Here is a 26,912-nt window from a genome sequence, read left to right on the forward strand (position 1 = left end):
ATGGAGCATTGGGGAGGTTTTAGCGGCATCTAGTGGTGAAGGTTGCTAATTGCAACCAATGGCTCACTATAATGATTGTGAAACATTAAAGGGATTCTTCACCCAAAAATTGGTCACCCTCAGATTGTTACAAACCTGTATAAATGTATTTGATCTGCTGAACATAGAGAAAGATATTTGGAAGAATGTCAGTAACCGAATGTCTTTAGTCCAGCACCTGGATTATTTTGGCCAACCAGAATCAAGATAACAGCTAACCGCTTCGTCTTTTTTGGTCCTTGAGCCAACCAGAATCACGCGTTCTAAATATCATGTTTGTGCCTGTGCTGAAAGGAACGACTGAAAAGTGTCTGTCAAAGAGAAAATGTCGTGGATATTTATTATTCAGGGCACCCGTGTGATGGAAACGGCTATGTTACGAGAGATAGTTGCTAGTCTTTTTCGAATTTCCACTTCTAGAGCTCTGCCCTTCTGAGTGAGTAAGGCACTTGGGTACAATTGATATTCGTCCAAAGTTTAAGTCGCAGAAGGTGTAGTTTACAGATATTTAATAATTATTTTAGAGACTGATCAATTTGCTTCATAATACGTTAATATGTCGTCAGGGGCCGCGGGGATTACTTTTGTATTGCTTGTATCTGCTTTTTGACCTTTCTTTTTTTTGAAAGCTCTTATAACTCCCATCAATCAGGTCTTGCACTTGGTCTTTCTTAATAAGTCTCTTAACATCAGTCCTGCACTTTAATTTCTCAGTCCTGCATATGTTGAAAAACCAAAACCCCAGACACGCTAACGCTTTGGTTCCGACACGCATCCAGTTTGTATTCAGAAAGATGCACCTCTCAGAAAACTTAAACAACTGAAGATCATTTTAGATGTTTAATTATGACTTGGAGCATTGGGATCGTGGGACGAGAGCAACATATTCATTTTTTTATAAAAATCTAAATTTTAAACAAAATCCATATTTGTATGTTATTACTGTTCCCTGGCAGTGTATTGCTCCAATGATCTGACTCTTGGCCTATAATGCAAAGTATATTATCTCAAAGTAGCTAACCTCTGTACCAAAGACCTGTCTCAGTTTGACACGCTTTGGTCCTTGGCGGCCTAATGAAGTTCAAGTTGATTTTTCTCGGAACCCAGGGCTCAAGTGGAGGTTCTGGTCACCATTGGTTGCGTGCCCACCAGCCACAAAAACTAATTTCACGAAACGCTGCCTCCCCCGTTCAAATTAGCAATGCTATCACAAGGCTAATTAAAATGCCACAAGAAAATTGTTCTGTGCGATTTGGCTTTCATTTCATTCAGCATATTCCGAATCTGTCAAATACAAACAGAGAGAATTTCTATCCGGCACAGTGTGCGGTGAGGATTGTGACGCCCATTCTAATTCAAAGTGACAGGAGGACATTTATCAGGTGTATCATGAAACGTTAAATGGGTTGACTTCGCTGACCCTTGATCAGTGTTACTGAATGAACGGAGCTATAAAATAAATATCTAAAGTGTTCTTGTTACCGACCACACCTTCGTTCCTCATTCTAGCCAATGGCATTGCTTCAGTCAGGTAGGGAGTGGATCTCATCCAGCACTGTTCTATAATATTATAAGGTTTTATGACGGGACTATTTGATTTCCTCTTACAGCCATGGACATTAATGAATGTCATATTTCCTATAAAAGACCAGTGCTTCCTGTCACAATTTAAAATGTGTGCCTTATCGCATCTGATCTCGGCAAATAATACAACCCAAAACAGAAAAAGTTGGGACATTGTGTAAAATGTAAATAAAAACAAAATGTAATAATCTGCAAACTCATAAACTCACATTTAGTTGCCAAACGGGTACAGACAACATATCAAATGTTGAAAAAGAAAAAAAATACTATTTCATGGAAAATGTAGGCACATTTGTAATGTGATGCCTGCAACACCTTTCCAAAAAAGTTGTGACGGAGGGTAGATTTTGGGCTATAATGAGGTAAAACATTTTTTAACAATGTGATTTGAAATAGGTGATGTCAACAGGTGATTATAGTCATGATTTGGTATAAAACCAGCACCCAGGAAAGGCCTAGTCCTTTAGCAGCAAAGATGGGCCGGGATCACCAGTTTGCCAAGACACACGTGAGAAAATTATTGAAAAGTTTAAAAAAAGTATTTCTCAAAGACAGATAGGAAGAGATTTGAATATTTCGTCCTCTACGGTATTCAACATTATTGAAAGATTCAAGGAATCTGGTGCAATTTCAGTGCGTAAAGGCCAAGGGCGCAAGCCTAAGCTGAACTCCCGTGACCTCCGTGCCCTAAAACGGCACCGTATCAAGAATCGTCATTCTTCCATAGCTGATATAACCACATGGGCTCAGAATTACTTTGACATACCTTTGTCAAGCAGCACAATACGAAACTACATCCACAAATGCCACTTCAAACTTTACTGTGCCAAAAGGAAGCCTTATCTTAACAGTGTCCATAAGCGCCGTCGACGTGTCTGGGCTCGGAGACATCTAGAATGGACCATGACACAGTGGAAACGTGTATTTTAAATGTAAAAACGAGGTTTTTTTTTTGGAAAAAATGGACGTCGGGTGATCCGGACCAAAGTTGAAAAGGACCATCCAGACTGTTATCAGCAACAAGTACAGAAACCAGGGTCTGTAATGGTCTGGGGTTGCGTCAGTGCCACTGGCAAGGGTAACTTGCACTTCTGTGATGCATAAAGATTTTACATAAAGATTTTAGAGCAACATATGCTGCCTTCAAGACGACGCCTCTTCCAGGGACGGCCATGCATATTTCAACAGGATAATGCAAAGCCACATTCTGCATGCCTTACAAAGGCATGGCTGCGAAAGAACAGGGTGCGGATGCTGGACTGGCCTGCCTGCAGTCCTGATCTGTCTCCAATAGAAAATGTGTGGCGCATTTTGAAGCGTAAAATGCGACAACGAAGACCTCATACTGTTGCACACCTCAAGACATGTTTACAGGAAGAATGGGACAAAATTCCACCTGAAACATTAAATCACTTGGTGTCTTCTGTCCCTAGACGCCTTTTGAGTGTTGTGAAAGGAAATGGCAATGTTACAAAGTGGTAAATGTTTTACTGTCCCAACTTTTTTTGTAATATGTTGCAAGACTCAAAATGCATTTATGTGTTTATTTTGAAGAGACTATAAAATTAATCTTGTAAAACATCAGACAAAGGTTAGTCTAAAGTTTCTAAGTGCAATACACACCAAAAAGGGTTTTCAGCTCACTGTTTTCAGTTTTAATTTTAATTTAAGACTTTGTCCCAACTTTTTCTGTTTTGGGGTTGTATAACAGGGACTCTTTTGGCAAGCAGTTTGCAAAAAAGGTCCACTAGTACTGGACTCTACCTCATATTCTGGTCAAAGTCTATTATAGTATGATACTATGCAATACAATTACATAGTCTTTACCTGTGTTTCTGACATTTTGGTGCATTATGGGATTGAGAAAAATTCACTTGACAAAAGTGTTGTACACAAAATTGAGTGATGTTCAGAAAATGACCCACAATGCAGTTTAAGGTTTAAAAGTGCAAATCTGGATTTTATTCCCACGTTATTATTATTACGTATACATCCATTCTATTTCATAGAGCTATAAATATGTTAACTAAACTTCTATGTGAAGTGTATGAGTTTTGCATGCATTTGCAAAAACAGCATTAAGGGAATGTTCTGTGTCTGTTTGTTAAAATACTGACATGTTTTCCCTGCAGTATATGCTTTAAAGATAACAAGTCTCTTGATGCTGATTCAGAGACATGGTTACGTCTGTATGTTCTCCTGTTTCTCTTCACTGACCTTGACAAAACACAGTCATGTTTCCCCAAATGGTCTCTTAATTCTTTTATAAGCGCTACATCCCCACGTTTGGGAATATAGACAATAGAAAAGATGATCATATTGAGGTGAACATAATACAAGTATATATTATGTGCTTTCACTTCAACATTTTAATATAAAATTATTTGTTTACATTCCCTTGTTTTGTTTTGAAAGTTATTAATAATTCGTAGAGTGGATTAATAGAGAAATTTCATGTTTGGGTCAACTGTTCCTGTAACCTTAAAAAAATGGGTAATTTCTTTGACGTCAAAACGCTTTAAAATTGATTTTATTGAACACTGTACCTTAAAGCAAAATCTTTCGTGGGAACTTATGATGTGGTTGTCTTCTTCTGGCACCTCTGACAGCTCCCACATTTTAATATTTGAATGATCTGGTTAAGCCCGGTTAATGTCTAATCTAATCATTTTATTTTCACAGGAAGCTTTTTGATGCATGCGCATGTTCCTAATATCCTCATTGCATAACTTCAGTAATATGCATTATAATTTCAGTCTTTTATTCTGCTGGGTTTAAAATGATCAAACCGCAAAGGCTGAAATTCTTTTTTAACATAAAGTTATACCGGCAAAGCTTATTGTTTACTTCTTTACAGGTTGTATTTATTTACAGTAAAAAGAATACTTGACAAAAAATAAAAATTCTGTCATAATTTACTCATCCTCTTGTCATTTTAAACCCGTGTGACTTTCTTTCTTCTGCAAAACACAAGTGAAGATATTTTGATGAATGTTGTTAACCAAAAACCGTTGGGACCAACCAACCGTATCTTCTTTTTGTTCTGCAGGAGAAAGTAAACCATACACATTTGAAATGACAAGAGGCCGTGTAAATAACTTCATTTACTGCATTAGCTGACATAAACTAACAACGAACAAAACTTCTACAGCATTTAAGAATCATAGTTCATAATTTCAGCATTTACTTATGCATAATTAAAATCAAACAGTGTAACTGTTAACATTAGTTAATGCACAATGAGCTACCATTAAAAATTGTATTGACATTAACTAACATTAACAAGCATTAATAGATGCTGAAAATACATTCATGTTACCAAATACAACCTCATTTTAAAGTGTTACCCAAAATCAGATAAGATGTCACTTTTTCAGAAGGTTTATGTTGGGAAACTGTGGCTTATTTAATTTTTTCTCAGAAACAAACATGGAACTGGAACACAACATGGTCCTGCTCATGGAAGGTCCAGACAGAAAGCGAATACGCCTGTCATTTCCCTTTATTCACTTCTTCCACCTGCAGAGAGGATCATTTTTCTAAATGACACATTATCACACACTGATAAAACACATTTCTGGGAAAATGTCTGTTCAAGCTCTTTATTCATAATTGTGTATGGTATTTTTTTCCGCTCTGAGCAAACTGATTGCGGTAGCAGTTTGAAATACCCATTTTCCTTTGCTGCGTACCAAAAATTGGTACCCTGAGATAGAAACAGAAAATGATAGCTGCCTGCTTTTTGGATTGCGTGCTAACACGAAACATTTGTTGCCGCCTACATAAAACTCTTTGCCCAAAACTCTGAAATGACACCAAACGAGCGAAACAAAAAATGGTTTGCACCATTGTGTGAAGCCAGTGGTTGTCCAAATGGAGATGGTAAGTGACCAGGTACAGCTGGAAGACTGCGACTGTCAATGGCTCTTAGCAGCTGCTGTCAGCCTGACTTTTCAGGGGCTGCTGTCCATCACTTCATAATTGTCTTTCTGAACAGAAGCGCAAGCTTTTCGCGGTAATAACAAATCAGAGCGACTGGCACAATACCGTACCGCTGCTCTCTACAGCCTTACACTGTTTGTTGAACGTATTGATGAATTTTTGCCCTGAAAATAAGTCTTTGATGGTTATATTGTTTTCAGGACAGCGGTGTGAAATGATGGTAGCCTGTTCTTTGACTCTATTGAATAGATCTGCTTTAAATGTGTTGATTTTGCGGCAAAACAATAACGCGTGTTGTTGGCTTTGCTTCTCTTTAAAGGTTTGGAAACGTTCAGGAGCCTGGTTCTACAAAGGCCTGCCGAAGCACATTCGCCCCATCAAGGACTCAGTTCTAGATAAGAGGAAACCAGTAATGGAAAGAGCAGCGATGGCAGTGGTCAGGAACGTACCCATGACCTACACATGGGCTCAAAGCAAAGGTTTGACGTTTTCTCTTTATTACAGAATCATTTTTTTGCCATGCTATCGTCCTCTTTTGTATCTGTTGTTGTGATCGCTAACTACAGTGTAAAGCTGAGTTCTCTGTTATGCTTTGTTAGACTTTTGGTACTTACGACATTGAGCTGATGTGCCGCTTCTCTGAAATGAGAAATTGCTGTAATTTAAAGGAGTAGTTCACTTTCAAAATAAATGTTATGCTACAAAGGTTATAAATCTAATGGTAATCAGCCTATTTACACACCATTCAGACATGATGGGACATCCCATTCTGTACCAGCAGCGGTTTATAAACCCAGCCATTTAATGACCACCAAATAACCACTCGCTCATCTGGTTCTGGTTTTGCTTACCCTTGCAAAAATACACATAAAAGACGATGCAAAGTAAAATTCTGGATGTGAAGGCTAACTTACTCTGGCTTGAATAAAATGTACCCATCTGCAGTGTGATAAGCTTACTTCTCAATAGATTTGGACAGTAGAAGTCGTCCTACAGCATCTCAAACACATTGTAGCACAAGAACTCACCGAGAAGCAATCTGTCAACATTTTATTGCATATCATAAAGCTTGTGGCCGTTAGAGTTTTCAGTCACGCAGCTTTTCATGCATTTGATTATCTTTAAATGCAAAGAAGGTGTTCAGGAGCGTTCATCAAATTCACATATGGGGCTTTTTATTGCTTTAGAAAGGCGCATGGGTGGAGACCTTCACATTTACAGGCACCCATCTGTTCATGTTTTCTTGGACTACAATTCCTATATGGATTACATGTTAAAAACTAGACATATAAACACAAATGTAGCTTTGTACCATCTGAGAGACTATTGAAGTTAAAGATATACTTTCCTGTAGCTCAGTGGTAAGAGCATTGCGTTAACAACGCAAGGTTGTGGGTTGGATCCCAGGGGATTGCACATACCTATGTATAAATGTATAGGATAATGCACTGTAAGTCGCTTTGGATAAAAGCGTCTGCCAAATGCATAAATGTAATGTACTTTAGCCAAAAATAGTCATTCTGTCATCATATACTCACCCTTGAGTTGTTCCAAGTCTGTAAAAATGTCTTAGTTCGGATGAACGCAGAGAGAGATATTTGGAAGAAGGCTTGTTACCAAACGGTTTTTGCCCCCATCTACTACCATAGTAGGAAAAATGACAATGATAGTCAAAAGTGCCCCAGAAGTCATCCTGCAATCCTCAAAATATCTTATGTGTACAAACAGAACTAAGACATTTTTAAAGTCAACGGTGGCCATGACTGGCCTATTATTTTGAAATATCGGTCACTTTAATAAATCATAAATGTCTTTTGATGTGAAATGTGTGTGGGTAGCCTAAATTGAAAATAAAAGCCATAAAAATGCTTTGTTCAAAAATGGCGGCGTGTCAATAACTTAATCTCATTGGTTTTAATTTGTCTCGTGAAAAAATGTCATTCACAAATCGTAACGAGACCAATGAGTTTTTGACGTCACCACATTTATCAAAACTGAAAGCCATAAGTTGAAATAAGTTTTTTTTGACTGATCTCAAAGGTTCCTTTAATGGAATAGTTCACTTTACACATTTGTGCAACAGAAAATTTTAATACAAGCGCTTTAGCAACAACCACAAGCTGCACTGGTTTGGTGTTTTAACAGGTTTTTCCATATTCTAAACCCTCTGGAGGCCAGCCATGTATTTTGTCGATAGGGTGTGAAGTCTAGACAGGTTCAAATTTAGCATCCTTGACATTGTATATCAATCTGAACAAATCAAATAGACTGATGATTCAGACCTTTATATCTCTCTCTGACGCGACTTGATGGGTTCCTGGATCACCGTCAGACAAAGATTTAATTTAATTCCTGCTAATGTTTTTACACAGATACGCAGGCATTAACACACACACAGAGTCAATTGAGTTACCTCTCTCGTTTGGCTTCCTGGACTAGAGCAGGAAGTCAGATCTGGATTCAACACAGTTATTCAGTTAGTAAGTTGTGTTTAGCAAGCAGTTGGATATACAAGTCAAGTTTAATGTGCTTTCAGACCGATAAAGAACTTCCTGCCCCAGGTGCTCCGGGGGGCACAGCAGAGAAAGAAGAACGATGATATCTCAATGTTTTGCCCGCCTACACAGCAGAATATTCAGCTTGAAAACTTGAGTCATTTATTTCTTCATCAACATTGATCTTTTTTTGGACTCTTCCTGCCAGAATCGGTTGATATATTCGTGAATTAATGCTGGAGGGTTAATCAGGCTAAATGTATGTAAAAAAACTCATTGGAATTTCATGAAAATGCCACATCTGGCAGCTATAACAGATTTGGGAGGATAATGTGCCGTTTGGACGAGTAATGAGCTCATATTTAGAGATGGTGATCGCAGGGGAGACTGCAGTGAGTTTCATCAAACAACTTCAGTTCCTTATGTTGATAGGATTTTAGTGCACGTGAGGGCCACTGTCATTTTCTTTTAATTAAGAATTGTTTGATCATTTTCTTATACGTCTTCATATGTTTGTCGCCCGAATGCATGTTTCTAATCCCCAAGTAAACATTTTGAATATTTTGAACACTTGTTGTTACAGTACAGTATTATACCACAGTCATTTGACACGCTTCGTTTCTCTGCATTCACACGTGTTCGACCGAAGCCCTGCGGATGTCTGCGTCTGTTTGACCAAAAGTAAACAATCACTTCATATTTGCGGAGACCTTTAACTGTAAGTCTTGTGACATTTCAATTGGCGAACAACCAGCTGAAGTCCCGTGGCCTCTAGCGGAGGTTAGTTAGTCATTCTGTACCCTGTTCTCTCCTGTCATTGCCTGTAATGTGACTGAATATCAACAGGCAGATGTAAACTACGAGCGGAGGGAAATTACATTCCTTTTTTCTCTTATCGTTAGCCACAGATGGTGTCTGGATGGAGATAATGGTTTCTTGCTGTAAAATTTAATTGTGTTTGTTTAGTTGAAATGTCAGAGAATTCCGGACTTCATCTTTTTGCAAAGTAGGCTGTTTGTATCTGGATGGCCAGGATGCTCGTATATAGTAAGGTACTGTAATGCTTAGAAACTGTCTATCGTGTTATTCTACAAACTCCAGGATGAGTGCAAATGGTATTGTAATGTAATTGAAAGCGTGCTATGGATGCTAATAATTTAGCATGATATCAATCATTTTGCAGTTTTGCGGTACAAAGTTGTTTAGTTTTGTAACATGTTAGGTTGCCACTTGATGCCGGGAGTCCTGAAGTGAAACCTACTGAGATCCAGTCCATTAAAGTATATTTATTTCTCATTTTCATGTGTGAACACATGACTAGTGTTCTGATGGTGCATAGGCCGGGGCACTCTGACTTGTGTGTGTATCAGTGATTCTGCACGAAAGACAAAATTTGCTGCTCTATAACCTTACTTAATCAAGCCAGATTGTAGAGACGGGTGGTATGAGAGAGAGAGAGAGAGAGAGAGAGAGAGACGGAGACAGGAGACCCGTCTCCCTCTCTTGCTCGCCCGCACACACCGCCATCCCCCTTCCTCTGATTGAAACCACGGCAGATGGGCTGCTGCAAATTGGACGGCAGAACAGCGCTGATCTCAAGCTTGCCTTTTCTCTCTCTGATAAAAATATTAATTTTCAGCTTGGGCTCAAGTCGCTGATCAGGGGCAAGAGCATGCCGCTGTGACAATGAAGGCTGTGGAAAGCAGAGCGATGATCCACGGACACTTCTGAAACAGAAAATGAAGAGTATTTTTTGTATAAGCAGTCATTTTTTTTTCAGTTTCCTTTTTTTTATTTCAATTTGCCTTTTATGTGTTTCCTTGGGAATTAATGTCTTCATGTATTTGTTGACGGTGTGCTGCGCAGTTTGGAGATAATTTAGTCTTCAGACAGATAATGTTGGATCCCGTCTCCTGGTGTTACACTTTGTGTCTGAATGTGGCCGGTCACTCTTGTTTTCCGCGGTGGTTCCAGGCTGTAGAAATAATCTCAGCATTTTAAAGCTGCTGGTCTCAGAACAGCAATTGCTATCAGAGGACGTTAATAATCCGCACCAATTTTTCCAAACAACAACGCAAAACAAAACTAGATTGCTTCCATTACAATCACCAAAGCCATTTACACTGTCAGAGCATTCAGTTAATGAACACTTCATTCCTTTGGACAGAGTGAGGTTGGCACAGCATCTTCAACCACCTTGTTTAGATATTTTTTTACGCATTTATGAATTGTTCATGAAAATTTTGCTTAAAAAAAAGGAAATCTTTGCAAAACACAAAAGTAGATATTTTAAAGAATAATGGTAATCAAAAACAACATTGGCCTTCATTGACTTCGGTTGCATGGACAAAACCACTGAGACATTTCTCAAAATATATATTTTTTAAAGAATAACATGAACCGAAATAACATTTCCATTTAATATCAAACATTACATCATAATGAGTTGTTTACAGGATGTAAAGATGATAAATCAAGTTACTTTAGGATGTTAAAATATGTTATCAGAACCCATTCAAGTCATAAATTGCAAAAACATGTTTTAAAACAAAAACAAGATTTAAAATAGTGTAAATGTATAACTAACCCCTGCAAATTTAAAAAATATGTGAAAAGTCAAGTAAGGTTTTAAGGAGCTGGGATCTAAAGTTTTTATATTATATTGTGAATACCGACTTACATTTTGGTCCGTTCCTCCCACTAAACTATTTCTTTTGAAGACTTGTAATATAGCACGCTAGTTGTTTGCACTGTTATTTGTATGATGCTGTATATTATTTTATCAAACGGTTAGTTATGGTTCTTGATTCTGATTGGTTGTGATGTGTCCACATCTGTAATAAGCATCACTGTGCCACCTAATGTTGCTGCATCTGTTGCTTAGCAACCGCCTTGTTGTTTCCGAGGAATTACATTGTGTGGTGAACCAATCATATTTGTCATTATTATTATTATTACATTTTATTTTATTAAACCTTGCTAAGTATATGGAATAATGTTTTATAACGTTTACAGTTTCACTTGAAGTGCCTAACAACACCTGTTTGACCTCATCCATTGTATGCTTTAATTTATACATAAAAAGTGGCCTAGATATTCTTAAAATTCATCCTTAAAACATTCGTAATGTTTTTTTATTTAACATCAAAAGTGAATTTTGATGTTAAATCTATCCCTTTAATCTTCAATTCTCTCTCTCTCTCGCTCTCTCTCTGTCTCTCTCTCTGTCTCTCTCTCTCTCTCTCTCTCTCTCACTCTCTCTCTCTCACTCTCTCTCTCTCTCTCTCTCTCTCTCTCTCTCTCTCTCTGTGTATAGTGTATTTGAGTGAAAGTGACGGCAGTGATGATGAGCTCACTGAATGCAGCAGTGACAGAAAGACCTTCATGTCTGAGTCTGATCAAAGAAGAGATTCTGGTAAAGCAAAAAATCACTGGCTCACACACACCCACACACTCACAATCTTACGTACAAGGTCCATCTGTCAGATTTATGTTTAGGAAAACACACAGGTCCCATGGCATTCGCTCATTTGGACTGCTTTGTGGGGGAAAAAATGAACAAAAAATGTAATCGCTTTCTTGGCAAAACTAGTAAATAATGAATTTTATCGGATTGCGTGATTTTTCTGGTAAAAGTTGTCTGAGTGATGTTTTTTACCTGCAGTTCTAGAATCAAGTGGCGGTCTGGCGAAGACACCCTTGCTGTCCAGCATTGCCTGCCCATCTCAAACCGGCTTTTTCACAGAAAGACCCTTTAGCTCGTTCAGGGAGCGAAGCGGCATCACACAAGCAACTTTGGAAGATGAAGTCACAGACCATGGCCGGCTCTTACTGAGTGAGTGCTCTCACACACAGCTCAAAATATCTTTTCCGTGGGGCCAAGCGATACTGACCACAGTCCACTAAATATTAGGTGGAAAAGTGAGTCCTGAATTTATCTCTCTGCTCTGAGCTACACCTTTAAAGTAACTCTTTCCTATCAAATCTGTTTCCTTTTGACTATTTGTGTAAGTAATTCTCAGTTTGATTTTGTTAATAGGGTATGTTACTCATGAATTTACATTGAGAGTTCGATGTGTAGAAATATATGTGTGCCTGTAATGCAGGGGTCCGAGATGAGAGATGCATGGAGCAGGGACCCCATATACTAAATGTGCAAACAGAGCTATTTAAATGGAAATAGAGAATGCACTGATCCTAAACTTACAGTCTTGAAAGAAAGACATAGATACTTATTTGATTCAGGCCCTACCGTTTTTTTATGATGCAGATGTAACGTTTATTCTATCGTTTCTGCTGCCTGAATGTCCACACGCAGGTTAAAATTGCAATGCGCGGGAGCTTCAATGAGTCCATGCGGCCGCGCACATGATCAGCTTTAAGAGAACATTGGTTGTAATAATTCTGTACCCATGCTTTACATTTTTAACAAAAAGTGGCATGTGAGTAAACAGTACTTAGCGGACCCCTTGCAGTTCCACCGCGGACCCCCTAGGGTCCCCTTGAAGCAAAGTACGTGGGCCAACAGCAAATTACTTTTGCATGTGTCCCTTTTGGTCTTTCATTATGAGCCGCTTTCATTGTCTACCTGTATCTTTCTGTTCTCTGCTTACCTAAAGGAACTCAGCTCTCCAGTTTCAGTGCAGGGAAAAAACAAATAGCCCTCATTATCCCAATGATAGTGTGCAAGTTGCTCAAGCACTCTTCAATTTGTACTGCTCACTTTCACAGATAAGGACTTTTTTCCCTTATGTACTGCAGCCTCTTCACAGGCTCCTGCAAGCTTAGCAAGACTTGATTTATCTCCCTGCGTAGCAGCGATAAAACGTTCAAATGCCACAACGTAACAAAAACAAAAGCGAGACGCTTTTGGAGTTAATTCTTTAGGCTTTATATAACATATTATGTTTTGAACTATACTACAGTACTATGAAAGGATACCTTATAAATATATTCTAATAATATATGATAAAGTGCAACTTGTAAAGAAGTTTGTTGTCCTTGATTCTGATTGGTTGGTGGCTTGATCTAAGCCATTATACATTTCCAGAAAAACAATCAGTTGACCACGTTAATCTACGCCCCTTAGGTATTAAAATCGTAAACCACGGCTTCGTGGGGCTTTTTGCTTTATTTTTTTATTAGGGAAGTGAGTAATTTCTGCACAATAGCATCACTACACAGAGATTTAATGCTGTGTTCACACCAAACACTAACAATCGCTTTCCTCTGTCTTATTACTTGCGGGAAAAGTTTGTCATTTTTGCGCGAGTGGCACGAAAAACATAACAGAACGGGGAGTGTCTTCATGTGTCCGGACCCGTCAAACAGTAGGTGTCAATGCATTTTGAATTTTTTTAAACTTGCGTGAAAGACCTAATTTACGCAGGTTCGCGGCAATTGCGCAGCTCAATTCGCTCTATTCACAACGCTTGCCATGAGTTCCTGTCTATTCGCGTCTTTGCATTGTGCAATGCACTATTTATATGCATTCTTTCAAATATCTTTCCCTGTGTTCATCAGAACAAAGACATTTATACAGATTTGGAACAACTCGAAGGTCATTAAATGATGACAGAATTTTCATTTTTGGGTGAAGTATCCCTCAACTAAAGTCATTACACTTGTACTATAATAAAACCATGGTTATTTTCCTAAGGATCACCTCTCTTTAATTTTTTTGGACTAACCCAAAACTCATGCCATTAGTCAAGGCAGTGCCAATGTTTTTTGAAATGCTCAAGCAAATGTTTGATAGCATCACAGTTTTTACGCTTTAGAGAACCCATCAACCTGTAAATGGTTGTGTCTTCATATTAAGCTGGGATAGAGGAGAATATTTGTAAAGAAAAAAAAAATTAACGCACCAGAAGTTGACATCCAGGACTGTTCAAACACACAAGGCAATGTTGTTCTGCTGAACACAAAGATACTTGGAAATGTTTGTAATCTGGGGCACTATTGATGATAACTCTTTGGTTTCCAACATTCAAATTATCATTTAAAATATCTTACTTGGTGCTCAACAGGATAAAGAAATGACTACAGGTTTGGTTTTGATTTTTACTAGAACAAGAACAAATTAACATGTAACATTTCATCTCACAGTATATAGACTGTGTTCCAAACGTTTGAGAAACTGAAATCAATTAAAATATTGGCCTTATTTTTGCGTGAAAAACTTTATTTCTAAGGCAACATTTCAATTTATCGCTTAGTTTAAGGCACTAAAATTATACTTAAATCTCAAATAAAACAATAAATATTTATAAATCTTATATAGCAACATAAAAATAGGCAAATAAATAATACAAAAACAAATGCATATAAAATATTGCTAACATTTTTATTTAATTAAACATAAAAATTAAGAATAAAAGCTAATTTAAAATATGAATTAAACCAAGCAAAACTCACAATTCATTTTTCTAATTTACATTTAAATTTTGTTTCAAATTTGGAAATTATGTTATATTTTGTGAAATTATAAATATTACATTTTCAAAATATAATACATTTTTAAATGTTCTTGTTTCAATAAACACATGTATTCAAGCCGGCATGAACTCCTAACATCCCAACATGATTTATGAGTGAATTAAAGAGTACTGACCCTTTGCACAAAAAGTAAGCAATGTTACATTTACTTGCTTAGTTGACATTTAAAAGACCAGATTTCTGAGAAAATAGTGAGCAAATTATATCTCTTACATGATAGCTGCGAAACAAATAACTGCTGACCACGATTGGCTCAGCATAATAAATGCACATTGTTGATGGGCTTGCGTTGAGCAATAGCTTGAAATATCAGGTGTTTGCTAAACGTGAGATAAAAAAAGTGTAAATAATAAAATTCAATGTAACGGACTGTTCACACTGTGACAATAACTATAATGGTCACTACAATATATTAGCATCCACACTAGGGGTTGCACGAACAAGTCGACATTATTGCTCTGAAGTGACATTTCAAGCTTTATAGTCCTTCATTTTGGCCATTTGTTTACTATTCACACGTTTATGATATTAATTGAAATATACAATATACATGGGGAATGTGGACATCAGATGATGGTTTAACCTTCATGGATGAAAAATATGTTTTATGTAACATTGCTTACATTGTTATATATTACAGAGATATTCAAAAACATTATAATGAGCCTTTAAAATATAAATCTGAATAAAAAATGTTAAAATATAAAAAAGCTCAAACGCACGTATAATGCAATCCACTGTGACACTGCCACCGCAAGTTATGATTGTATGTCCCAATATAATATTTCACCGGCGAACTAGTGAAACGAAACAAAACAAAACAGCAAAAAAAAGGCCTTAGGATACATCACGAAACCTTTTTTCTCTGGATCAGACTGCAAAAATAGCCTGCAATGTGTAAAACAAGTATTTTCTTCAAAAATGAAACTGTAGCCATAATTTAATTTAATTAACATAAAATTATTTTTAAATAAATAAAAATACAACAAACTGAACCACTTGGCCAAACCCATGTTCCTGCGACATTCCAAAACACGAAATGTTTGGTTTACACCATATAATAAAGCATATTTTACAATGTAAATTAGAAGCCCAGAACATGAATGCAAGGCGCTTACACCTTGACCTGTGATCCTTTACTGATGCACTTTCCGTTCACGTTCTAGGCTCTTCGCCATTTCTCAGCATAATACGCTCCATTAAGGTGTATACCGAATCTGAGCATTTTGCAATGTCACAGGAACCCAAGTTTTTCCGCACCGCTGGGAAAACTGAGCTCCACGCCCCTCACACAATGAAGCCGATGCAGCTGGGCTACCCCTTGAAGCGCATTGATGTCAGAGACGTGGAAGGGATGTTACTCTTACATCCTTGGTCAAATAAACATTTAAACATGCTTATAATAGCATGCCTTTATCCAAGTTAACGGTAGTGTTAGAGCGAACGGGTATGTAAAGCTAAATAAAAAATTTGTTAGAATAAGTGTCTTCTAGTCGAAAACGAATAGTCGACTGTAAGGGGGCAGCCCTAAACATTAGGCTGCTGTAGAGTTAACGCATGCGATTCATCATTGTATAGTTACATTATATAATCACCCTCTTGTTTATATAAAGCATATTTTCGCAAAGCAATCTTCAACTAGTTAAATTAAGTCTTAAATGAATGCGACGACTAGTGAAAATAGGAAAAGCATTAGACCTGCTTAGAGCGGCAGCTCTTAAAGGGGCCGCGTTCTTAAACCTGCTGCTGTGACTCCTGTCACCAACGTTAATCAAAGAAAATATTTTGAATCGATTGACAAAATAAATCGTGTATGTTTAATCTCACTATACGTGTGTGATTTCATCGCATTTAATCGCACGAAAAGGGTGCTATTAAGCGTGATTAAACAATTTAATCTATATCTAACAATTGAATCTATACTATACTATATATTTAGAGGCTATTTTTGCGAAACTCATCCCATTCTTCCACAGCCCGCACATACAAGTGTCTTACTGCCAGAACCCATCAAATCTTGTTGCGAAACATTCCCTAGCTTAATTAATGACGTCATGGACTCGTAGACGTTGACGTGACTTTTTTCAACCCCTAGTCCACACCATTTGTACATGTTCAATTTAACATTTACTGCAATACATTGTGTTCATATTATCAATTAACCATACAAATATTAGCTTATGCATTAACAAATAGTAATGAGTCCTTATTGTTAAGTGTTACCGTACATTTCACGTTATGTCCGTTTAACGCATGTTTGCTAAGATAAACAATTGAAAAGCAGAGCATTGGAACGCCAAAACACGTTTTGGGTGCTTAATTTCTTTATCTGGCTTCTGCTCGCTGGGTTTTCCTAACCTCAGTTTTCTAGTAATGCGAGAGCTCGATTATCATTGTGTCTCTCTGAGCTGTGTTCATAAATAACAGCCAGAGCTCCTCTGTGACCTTTTCCTCACTCTGTGAATATTTTGGTTTAATACAGATGGGTGTGCATAAGCGAGTCTGGTGTGGGTGTATCATTCTGAAACGGCAAAGAATTTTTGCTTCCGAGAAAAGAATCCCTGTAATCTCCCTTATAAAAAGTGTTGTGGTGGGTGTTTTGGGTCTTTCAACATCAGACATCATTATACAGACCATCCAGCTAAAGTCGACCAAGCTTGTGTTCTAGCCAGCAAAACTCCTTGGCTTGGTCATCGGGATGTTTTCTCTCTGTAGATGGCTTTTCTCGCTCTCCTGTGATGTCCAGTGGCGTAAAGCACTGTAAAGGGATTACCCCATGAAACCCCAGCATCCCACCTCCACTGGCAAGTGCCTCACTCTCCTGCCTTGTCTTACGCAGTTGCTAACTGTGTCATCCTATTCATCCTCTTTCTGTTCCAGAATCCCTTTGTGCACTTTTTGTAGGGCACAGTTAGGTGCAGCATGACTACTAAGCAATGTCGCACCTTTGAGTGCTGTGGTACTGAACATGAGCACGACTATTATTAAGACATATTTAAGGTCTAGTTTGTGATATTTAGCGGCATCTAGCTGTGAGGTTACAAATTGCAACCATCAGCTCACTCCTTAACTAAATTTAGTTTTTTTTTATTACACAACGCCCTATAATACTTTTGACTGGAATAATTCTGATTTGCTTGTCGCAACAGAAAACTAATAATAGGCTCATCCGGGTACCGTGAGTCATCTTGACCGTACAAATATTTACTATAAATCAATTAAATCGAAGTATTTAAAATGATAAACGCATGACATTGTATTTACAGATTGATAAACCAAATTGCACGATTGCTTAAAGAAGATAGGAAATGGCTTTCCTCAAGGATGGTTTGTTTTAGTTTATTTGTATATTTCAAATCAACATTGAATAGTTTACTCATGTCGCTTTACGTTATACCTTAGATATCGATCAGACAAAATGTAGAGGAAAAATTCACCTAGACACAATCTCTCTGCATCAAAAATGACTTAGTTTTGACCTTTTAAGATGCTTTTTTAAAAGTGAACCTTTTTCAAGATTTGCGCCAAACAACTTACATTTCAGTCTATTGCTTATGTTAAGCTATTGTGTAGCTTTAGAAAACGTGGACTGTAGCGCGTGAGTCATAGGTTCCAAAACATCTCCAGCTTTTAGTACAAAAAGAAAGTTTACCAAATTTGGACCGACGGGAGGGTGGAAAAATAATGACATACATTTCTTTGGGGGTGAACTACAGTATTCGATTTCCGAAGGAATACGGTGTGGCTCTTTAAGCAAGACGAATGTTCTTTTCCCCAAACCCAGTCTCTGTGAGAGTCATTCACATGATTCATGCACAAAAATACTGATTCATTCTCTTTTCATAGCTGTTGTAGGCATGCACCATCACACCCCCTTGTAAAGACCCAGCTATCCATTCAGAATACAAGTACACATCAGAGAGAGCCACTAATGAAACGGCACAGTGTCTGATGTGTAGGAAACAACTGTTATATTGTTAAGGGGGGACGTTTAATTCCACACCCATAATTAATGTCTAGTGTCCTCCGATGAGCTGGAGACGGGCCACACGTGCCAGATGAGGAGGTGACTGGGGTGCAGCTTTAACCTGCCGCAGCTTTGACTGCAAGGGGCTGAATCTAAACGCTCATTAAGTCCGATGAGGAGGAGAGACTCAGGCGGAGCTCAGACAGATTTATCACCTGAAATGCCATCAGATGTGCCCCATTGAGCATTGTTTGTTGGACACAATTCTGTGGTGCAGTATTGTCTACCGTAATGCAGTTAACAATAGACAACATTCGGGTTGTAAGGATCAAAAAGTTACGAATTTTGTAACTTGCAGAACTCACAACTTAGTGCGGTTTCTGAAAGTTATTTTTATAGTACGTCTGGTTCCTCATGTAAGGCGCCCTAATACACAATATCTGAGGAAGATTACCGTCATCTCCCGAGAGTTTCTCTCTGACACTATAATATGTTGCCGTAAATCCACAAGAAAATGATTTTTTTTATCAGCAGCTGTTAAACATCAGTACTGGCACAGGCGATATTTGCAACCACCATATGCTCTTTTGTGAATCGTCATTGGGGAACGGTTAACTGTGGCGTGTCAACGATCTGTCTGGTTAAAATGCTAACGGGAGACGGGATGCTTAACCTACCAACCTCCAACGTTTCATGAATCACTCGCTCTGGTGATGAGAGGACGCTTGAACATCCTTTGATCGCGGTACATTATTCTGATGGGAGCGGTCATTTAGCTGGAATGGTATGCAGATGGAAATTATATTGACAGTCCTTCATATTTATTTGATTCTCTGGAGATTTCAGGATGACCTTATCCTTTATGTATTTGGCAGACGCTTTAATCCAAAGAGATTTACAGTGCATTGAAGGTGCATACATTTTATCAGTAGTACATAAACTAAAATATGATTTACTTAATTCACAAAAATCTTGAACTTAATTCAAGATATGTTTAGTTGTCCACCAGTGCATTGAGTCAAACGTTGATACAATGGCATTTTTGCTGTGTGAATCTTCCAGAATCAGTAAGCTTGTCTTTCACCTAGTGCTTTTGCAAACTGTGTTTAATATAGCCGAACATGTACCCAAGAGTGGTTATTATGTTATTCATGAACCAGGCAGAAGACAGTTTATCCGACATGCATGGCACCTCATACGATGGCCTTAATCCCAGCCTGCATGGGTCCTGCAGTCCTGTCTGGGCACTGGCCAATCATGTTGTGCCCTGTGATGCAGTGGACGCACCCAACCGGATACCCAACCCTCCTGATGACGCCTCTAATGCTCAGGCGTTTTGTTCAAGGACAGCTGGGTACGTCTTTATTTTAATTCAAATGAAATATTTGCGTAAAAAACATTGTTCGTTTCTCCTTAATGTATAAATGTAAATGAATTGCTTTCTGTCTTGTGCGTTTGTAATTATGCATTTTATCCCAAGTGATCTACAGAGCATTCTGGGTAATTTTACTAGTGTGTTTGTTTACTGAAAATGTGTGACCTTGGCATTGCAAGTGCCACGCTACGTGCCAACTTCTCATATTGCTTTATCATCTTTTTGAAAGAGTGACAGTTTGTTGAAACCTGTTGACTGTCAATACTTTCGTCTACTGAATGTGACAGATGCAGTTTAACATCTTGCTGCAGTATATAAAAGTTGACCGCATAAAACGAGGGCCTAAATACAGGAAATGCATAAAGAGGACCAAGTGGTAATCGACACTACTTTACTATGGCCGGTTTTTGATCACAGACAGACTAACAAGGTCATTCAACATATTTTATGTGTAAAGTAAAAGGTAAGGGATTTGGGACATCAGGGGCTCGCTCCTGGCAAATGCCACAGAAGCGGATTTGTCCTTGTCTCTATGTGTTGAATAGCTTTAGATGTGTTTGACAGCAGGGGTGGATAAATGCTCAGTGTGACTGATGGTTGCCGTTGTCGGTAGCTGAAGATATTGACATCTTGAGGAAACCTGTCTTTCTGGACAGTAGCAAAACTGATGAATGTTCCCAGTACACATTTCATCAGCACAGCTGTCAACACAAAAAAGATATCGGATTGTGTGTGCGTTGCGTTTTTCCCCTCACAAGTATTCCTCGTGAAATTAGCTTGATATTAAAATAGCAAAACATGAATCATTTCATTAAAGGTATCGTTAACCTAAAATGAAAGTTTAAGGCACTAAAATTATTATAATAATCTAAAATAAAACTTTAATAAAAAAGATGAATCTTATATAGCAACATAAACAAATATAGAATAAAGTGACAAAAGCATATGACAAAATTGCCAAAAATAAACATGTACATTTAACTCTGTCCTATATTGCCAAGATCAAATAAATTGTCTTTTATAAAAAATGGCTGTATTCCAAATTTAACTTCAATTTCGCTTGCTTTTCCATACAAAGCTTTCAAATTTCATATGTTGTCAAAGTTTCCATTTCATCACCAGTGACGTCAAACTGGCATGAATAAGATTCACAATAAACTATTTTTATGGTACGCACCGTCCTTTCTGAATCTTGGCAGTATGAATCACCTCAAATCTGTTTTTGTGCTTCATAAGAAAGACAATAATACAAGGGCAGAATGACGTAAAAGTAAATGAATGAAATTCTTCAAAATTCTCATGTGATGGATTTCTGAGAATAAACTAGTACCTGATTGTAAATGGTAGTTTTAAAATGATTGTATCCTTAATGCCACATAAGTATTAATTCTTCATTTACCTTTGACAAAAATCTCTTATTTGTATGTCTGGCATTTCTCTGTGTTCTCTAGCTTTTATAGGCGAAGAGCTTATTTTTTCCGGACAGTGATAACATCACCTCCCCCTGCATAATGTTTGTGTCAAATGTGATTTTCTGACCACACGGAGTACCACTGTCTGATTTATAGGGGTCTAGTTGCCTGGAGACCCATAATGGAGGCTACCCTCAGGTCCTGTGTGTGATTAGCTGCATTTAATGAACGGGGCATTATGACACAAACAGCAGAATAAATCTCATTGGGTTCTGGACCTGCTCTTCCATGCCAGAGACAACAATCCGATTTGCAGTCACTCACGACTCGCTGAGAAATAGCAGACCAACTTTATGCATAGAGTCTTTATTTGAGCTGTGGCTTTGGCTGTGAAGCTTGATGTCTAAATCCATGCTCCATAATGGATGCATGTTTGTCCTTAAAAATATGTGACCCAGTTAGAAAACCAGGCTAAAATACCTATCGAATTATGAGATGAACATCAAAGTTTGATTTTAAGCATTAAAGGGGATGTGCAACTGTGTATCATGCAGTCTGACTGTCTTCTCATGCTTGACATGATCAACTTGTCATGACAAACTGTTACCTTAAAAAAAATGTTTAGTCTTTTATTGGGCAAATCTCCCAGAAAAGCACTCCCACGGCAAGGCGAAAGAAACGCTCAAGCATCCACCGTTGCGCGATAGAAAGACCCGATTCCCATCAAGATTGGCGCAGTGGGCCTGCACAGGGTGTCCACGGGGTCTTAAAAAGTATTAAAAGTTGATTAATTAAATCTGAGAAAATTAAGGCTCTTCAAAATTATTAAATACCATTTTCCAAGGTAATACATTTTGTATCATCTTTACATGTCTGTCCAACAGGTCATATGCTTAAGTTTGCCTGAATTGAATCATTGCATAGGGGAATAGTGGGAGGTCCATTTACAATCGGTTGTTAAACAACATTTCAACAATCTAATGGAGAAATGCAAGTTTTCATGCAAATGATTGGAGGATAAAGAGTTGGAGCCATGGCTGAGGGCTGTCTCCAGGAACAACCGTGAGACGTAATGTTTTGTGTGTCGGAAGGCAATTACCGTAGCCCCGTTTCTCTTTCTGATAAACCTTGGATTGGGTTAGTCGCTCATTTAATTCTCTGGGGCTTCCTACCCACCCTTCTGAATGATGTTACATTAATAGGGAGTGACAAACTAAGACTGTTTGGTTGTGCTATATTACAATCAGAATATAGTAAATGTACATTAAGTTAAAGTGTCATCAATGTAACTGATTAAAAATGTAAGTGGCGATGAGGTCTTAAAATCCATGATTCCTATATTTACCCTGCTGCAGCTCCAGCTTTAGTGAGAGATGTTGAGGTGTGTTTGTTTGTTAACGGCATTTCAGTAATGGATGTTTGAGTCAAGAGTCATTCATTATGTCTGTCTTGTCGACAATGGGTGCGCACATGCTTTAGTTCCGCATCGTAGGTTTTCGGAAATAGCCGTACAGCTGTATCTGTCTTTTATAAATGTGATCAAACTAAAGACTCTACGGATATTTGAAGGGTACGATACTATTGACATGAGATATTGAGTTACTGAGTTACTGCCACTTTATATATTATGCCTAGATATCAAGGTTATATTTTCACACAATGTTATTTACATTATGTTGAAAACCGTAAATCACGAATGACTTGGGTTTTCATAGACTGGGTCCGATATCTTAACCGTCCATGTGATGAGTCCAACTTTTATCTCGGGTGTTTTTGTAAAATAGGCTGTTGTTCTGGGCCGGTTTGATGAGTCATTGGTTAATTGCGAGCTGGTGGGGGAAGCGGCAGGACTGAGCTGTAAGAGACCGTCTCTCAGCAGTACTTGTAGTCCGTGTGCGTGTACCAGAGGACCTGCTCTACACAGATGAAAAGTGATAACCGTCTGCAGGCCACCGGAACAGACGGGAACCTACTGTGACCCCGCCCGGTGAAGACCAGGCTCTGTGCAGATGAATCATAGTGACCTGTGACCACAACAGGAGGTGTGGAAAGTGAAGTTCAGATGCTGCTGTATCCCACAGGGTTGAGTTTTATGATTGGAGACTCGAGATTGAGTCAGCGTTCCTAGACTGTGTGTACTGGGGAGATGTTTGCTTTTGGTGAAACTAGAAATATTTTTTGTAAATAGATTTCAGTGGAGTATTAGAGACATTTAAGTTATTTTAAAATAAATGCATTTTTAATCTACAGTTAATAAAATCCAAATTTGAAAAAATAAAGAAATTCAATTAAACCTCAACAGTGTTGATGGTTGATTTAATGCAGGCTGAAATTGAATCGGTGTTGCTATAGTCGCTATAAGTCTTGTTCAATTGCGTCCCATTGTTCTATTCAATTGCCTGTGTTGTAGAAAATCTGCTCATGTCCTCAGATGTCCAGGTACGTTTGTCTCATGGCCCCTGAGTGCTTTGGTATTCCTGCTTGAGCTGTTGAACCCAACCATCAAACAACATCACAGGCCCAGGTGGGGTGCTTCCAGGAGGCAATAAATCCTGGCTCAGACCTTTTCGTGGAGATTAAAGCTCTCCAACCTTTTCTCTGAGCTTCGGGAAACACTCAGATTAGCCGTAGTGTTTGATGGACACTTCTGTCCTGACGGTTCTTTGTGATGAGGTATTAGGGAAAGGAAAATAGTGTTCGGTGTCTTTGATTTGAGATTGTTGTTTTGATTCTCCACCATTCCATGTGAACCAGACACAACGGGCATATGGAATAATATCACAACATTTTTGTTTCATTTCTTTCTGCTTTTAGATGATCACCTGTATTTTTTCTGAAGGTTTGATTCCATATTTTTTAAACACGAAAAGCTCATTTCTGAACACATCTCTTATAATTAAACTTGCAATTTTTGGAGCTGTGCCTTCCTGAGCTCACACACAAACAGGTTCAGCCAAATTGAACTTTATGAGCAGCGAAATACAGAATTTCTTCACGTGTTTGCCTTTCCAGACTACCACGTTTGCACACGTGTGAATGGAAGTAAATGCACCGGAAAAGTGTGTGCGTGCTCGCGTATCTGCAGTTGGATATTTGGTACATTATAGTTTAAGCTGCCTTATTCTTTTATTTACTGCAAGCCTATTGGCAAAGGTTGAACAAAACTGATGGGTTAGTGGTTTACATGCATTACAAGATCACAATCGATAATAGACACATTACTTCAGAACATTAGGATGAGTGTTTGGGCAAACATGTACTGTATGAATCCGTTTATCACAAATAAAAATGTATATTGCTATTTACGTACCAACAATAGGTTTCTTATGTAGTTCGACAGAGTGAGATTTGTAGTTTTTGAAGCACGTTGGCTCAGTGAGTTTCCTACGGTCCCTTGTTTGAGTTCTGTTGATACTGTGGGCCTTTTTGAATGTTTGAATGTGCACTCCTCAAAGACTGTAGGGGTGAGTGAAAATGTGATTTTGTTTGTCTTTGGCCCTATTCTGATTTACGGGGTAGATGGAGTAATGTATAGCTTTCCTGTGGCTCACTGGGTAGAGCATGGCACTGGCAACCCCAACACCGGGACGTCTGTAGTATTAATGGCCAATTCGCACAGGATTAGAAATCACATCTATCAGAAGTGTGAAGGGCAACTCAGTTTACGCACCGCCGTCACCTCCCTGTCGTCCTGAGCATATAACATTGCTTCCGGATATATATATATATAGTATATATAAGCAAATACTATATGTACGGTAGATATATACAGTATATAAACAAACACTTGTATTCTGTTGGTAATAGGCACTTACCTGATACCAAAAAATAATTTGATGCTTCTGACAAGGGCTTTCAACCTGCTTTTAGATGATATGCGCCGTCGTATTCGGAAAGCACTTGAGGTTTGAGGTAAAAGCCATGGCGCATTCGGATGGGACAAAAATCACTGAGAAGCTCTGGTTATAATTACTCCATTTACCCCTGTAAAACAAATCCCGTCCGAATAGGGCTTGACTTTTATTCAAGTGATTTACCGGCCTCTTGTCCAGGGTGTTTTTCAGCTATAGTCTCCAGCACTCCTCACAGCCCTTTAGATATTGTATTGAAAATGAATAGATGGATAGATTAAGAATTGTGTAGCTGTCTAAATCTGATGTTGTTATTTCATTTTTGTACCACCACCAGCCCTTGTTTACTGTTTGTCCTGCTGACTGACCTTTAGTGAACCCAACTGTTCCTTTACTTTTGATAGTGCTCAACGGGACTTATTGACTTATAGGCTTCAGTGTCCTGTATCTGGGGAAAATGAAGCTCCCCCATGATGATTTCTTACTGGAAAAGCTAGAAATAGCTTACATAGTTTTTTTTATTTTATCAATAAAGGTAACAAACGGCTCTTTCAGAGCTTAATAACTTGAGAAAGTTTGTGACCGAGTATTTTTATAGATTACCTGCCAGTGTGGAGAAAAAGCCTTGCTCAATATAAAATAGTTGATTTATTCACCAATATTTGAATTGCCTATTTATTATTTTATCCCAAAAAATCTTTAAAGTTTGATGAGGATATTTTGTTGTTGAAACAAAAAAATAAAAAGGCCAACAAGCCCCTGACAATTAATAGTCTTTATTGTGACTTTTTGACTCGTAGCTGACAGCATTCTCTTACTGTAGCGTCTTGGTACATGTCTCTTGAGGGATCCCAACTAATTCTATCGTGGGAAATTGTTCCAGCTCATGTAACTTGCATGATTTTCAAGCATGGACCTTTACCTCGAGCTCCCACCATAGATTCTCAATAGGATTGAAATGTGGCCTTTGAAAGAGCCACTCCAGCATTCTTTTCTACTAAATGGGGGTCCTTTATAGTTTATAATGATTCCGTGCAGTTTTATGAACGATGTTAAAGAAATAGTTTATTTAAAAACATTTTGTCATGATTTATTCACCTTCCGGTCATTCAAAATGTGTGGATCGAAAAAAGATGACATTTTGAGAAATGTCTCGAGCGTTTCGTACAATTAAATTAAATTAGTTAAACAATTGGTTATCAACATTCCTCAAAATATGCGTTTGTGTTCTGCAGAAGAAAGTCAGACCGGTTTGGAATGACATGAGGCAAATTATGTAATAATATTCATTTTTGGAATAACTTTGCCTTTAACATTGGACATTTTTAAAGAGTAATCTTGGCTTTAACAGTGTTTTCTTAAGCCATTGGCAAATTGTCTTTTTTATAGTGTAACAATTTTCTGCAATAATTAGTAAGTCAGTATATGCAATACAAGATATATTGAAAGCTGTTCTTAAGCAGTTTTGATTCTCTTCATAATTTTTAAATACAATGTATTCTGCTTATTATTACTGGAAAATAAATGTATATTTTATACGTGTACTGTATAATCGATTGATATGTATGAAACATCATGTAATGCAGTGAAATGGAATTGTAAAGTTTGGATTGGTAGGACATATGCTAACAAACTAGCAGTCAACAATAAATGCTCAACCCTATTATAAGAGGTTGACGGAATGGTTTCCCTCCTGCAGGAAGATGGAAATGACAGTTGATTGTAGTGGAAAGACGGTTATATATTGTT

The 26,912-nt window shown here is 38.0% G+C and overlaps 1 protein-coding gene across 2 annotated transcripts in view; it reads left to right on the forward strand.

Annotated features, from left to right (window-relative positions):
* The window catches only part of doc2b (double C2-like domains, beta), a 130,523-nt gene that overhangs the window by 16,443 nt on the left and 87,168 nt on the right, over window positions 1-26,912 (forward strand). For both annotated transcript variants that reach the window (XM_079488331.1, XM_079488330.1), the window contains 3 exons: window positions 5,885-6,044; window positions 11,377-11,475; window positions 11,725-11,895. In XM_079488331.1, coding sequence (XP_079344457.1) covers window positions 5,885-6,044; window positions 11,377-11,475; window positions 11,725-11,895 — 430 coding nt within the window. The remainder of the gene's footprint in view (window positions 1-5,884; window positions 6,045-11,376; window positions 11,476-11,724; window positions 11,896-26,912) is intronic.

This window comes from Barbatula barbatula, assembly GCF_947034865.1.
Source record: "Barbatula barbatula genome assembly, chromosome: 2".
NCBI classification, from domain to species: Eukaryota; Metazoa; Chordata; class Actinopteri; order Cypriniformes; family Nemacheilidae; genus Barbatula; species Barbatula barbatula.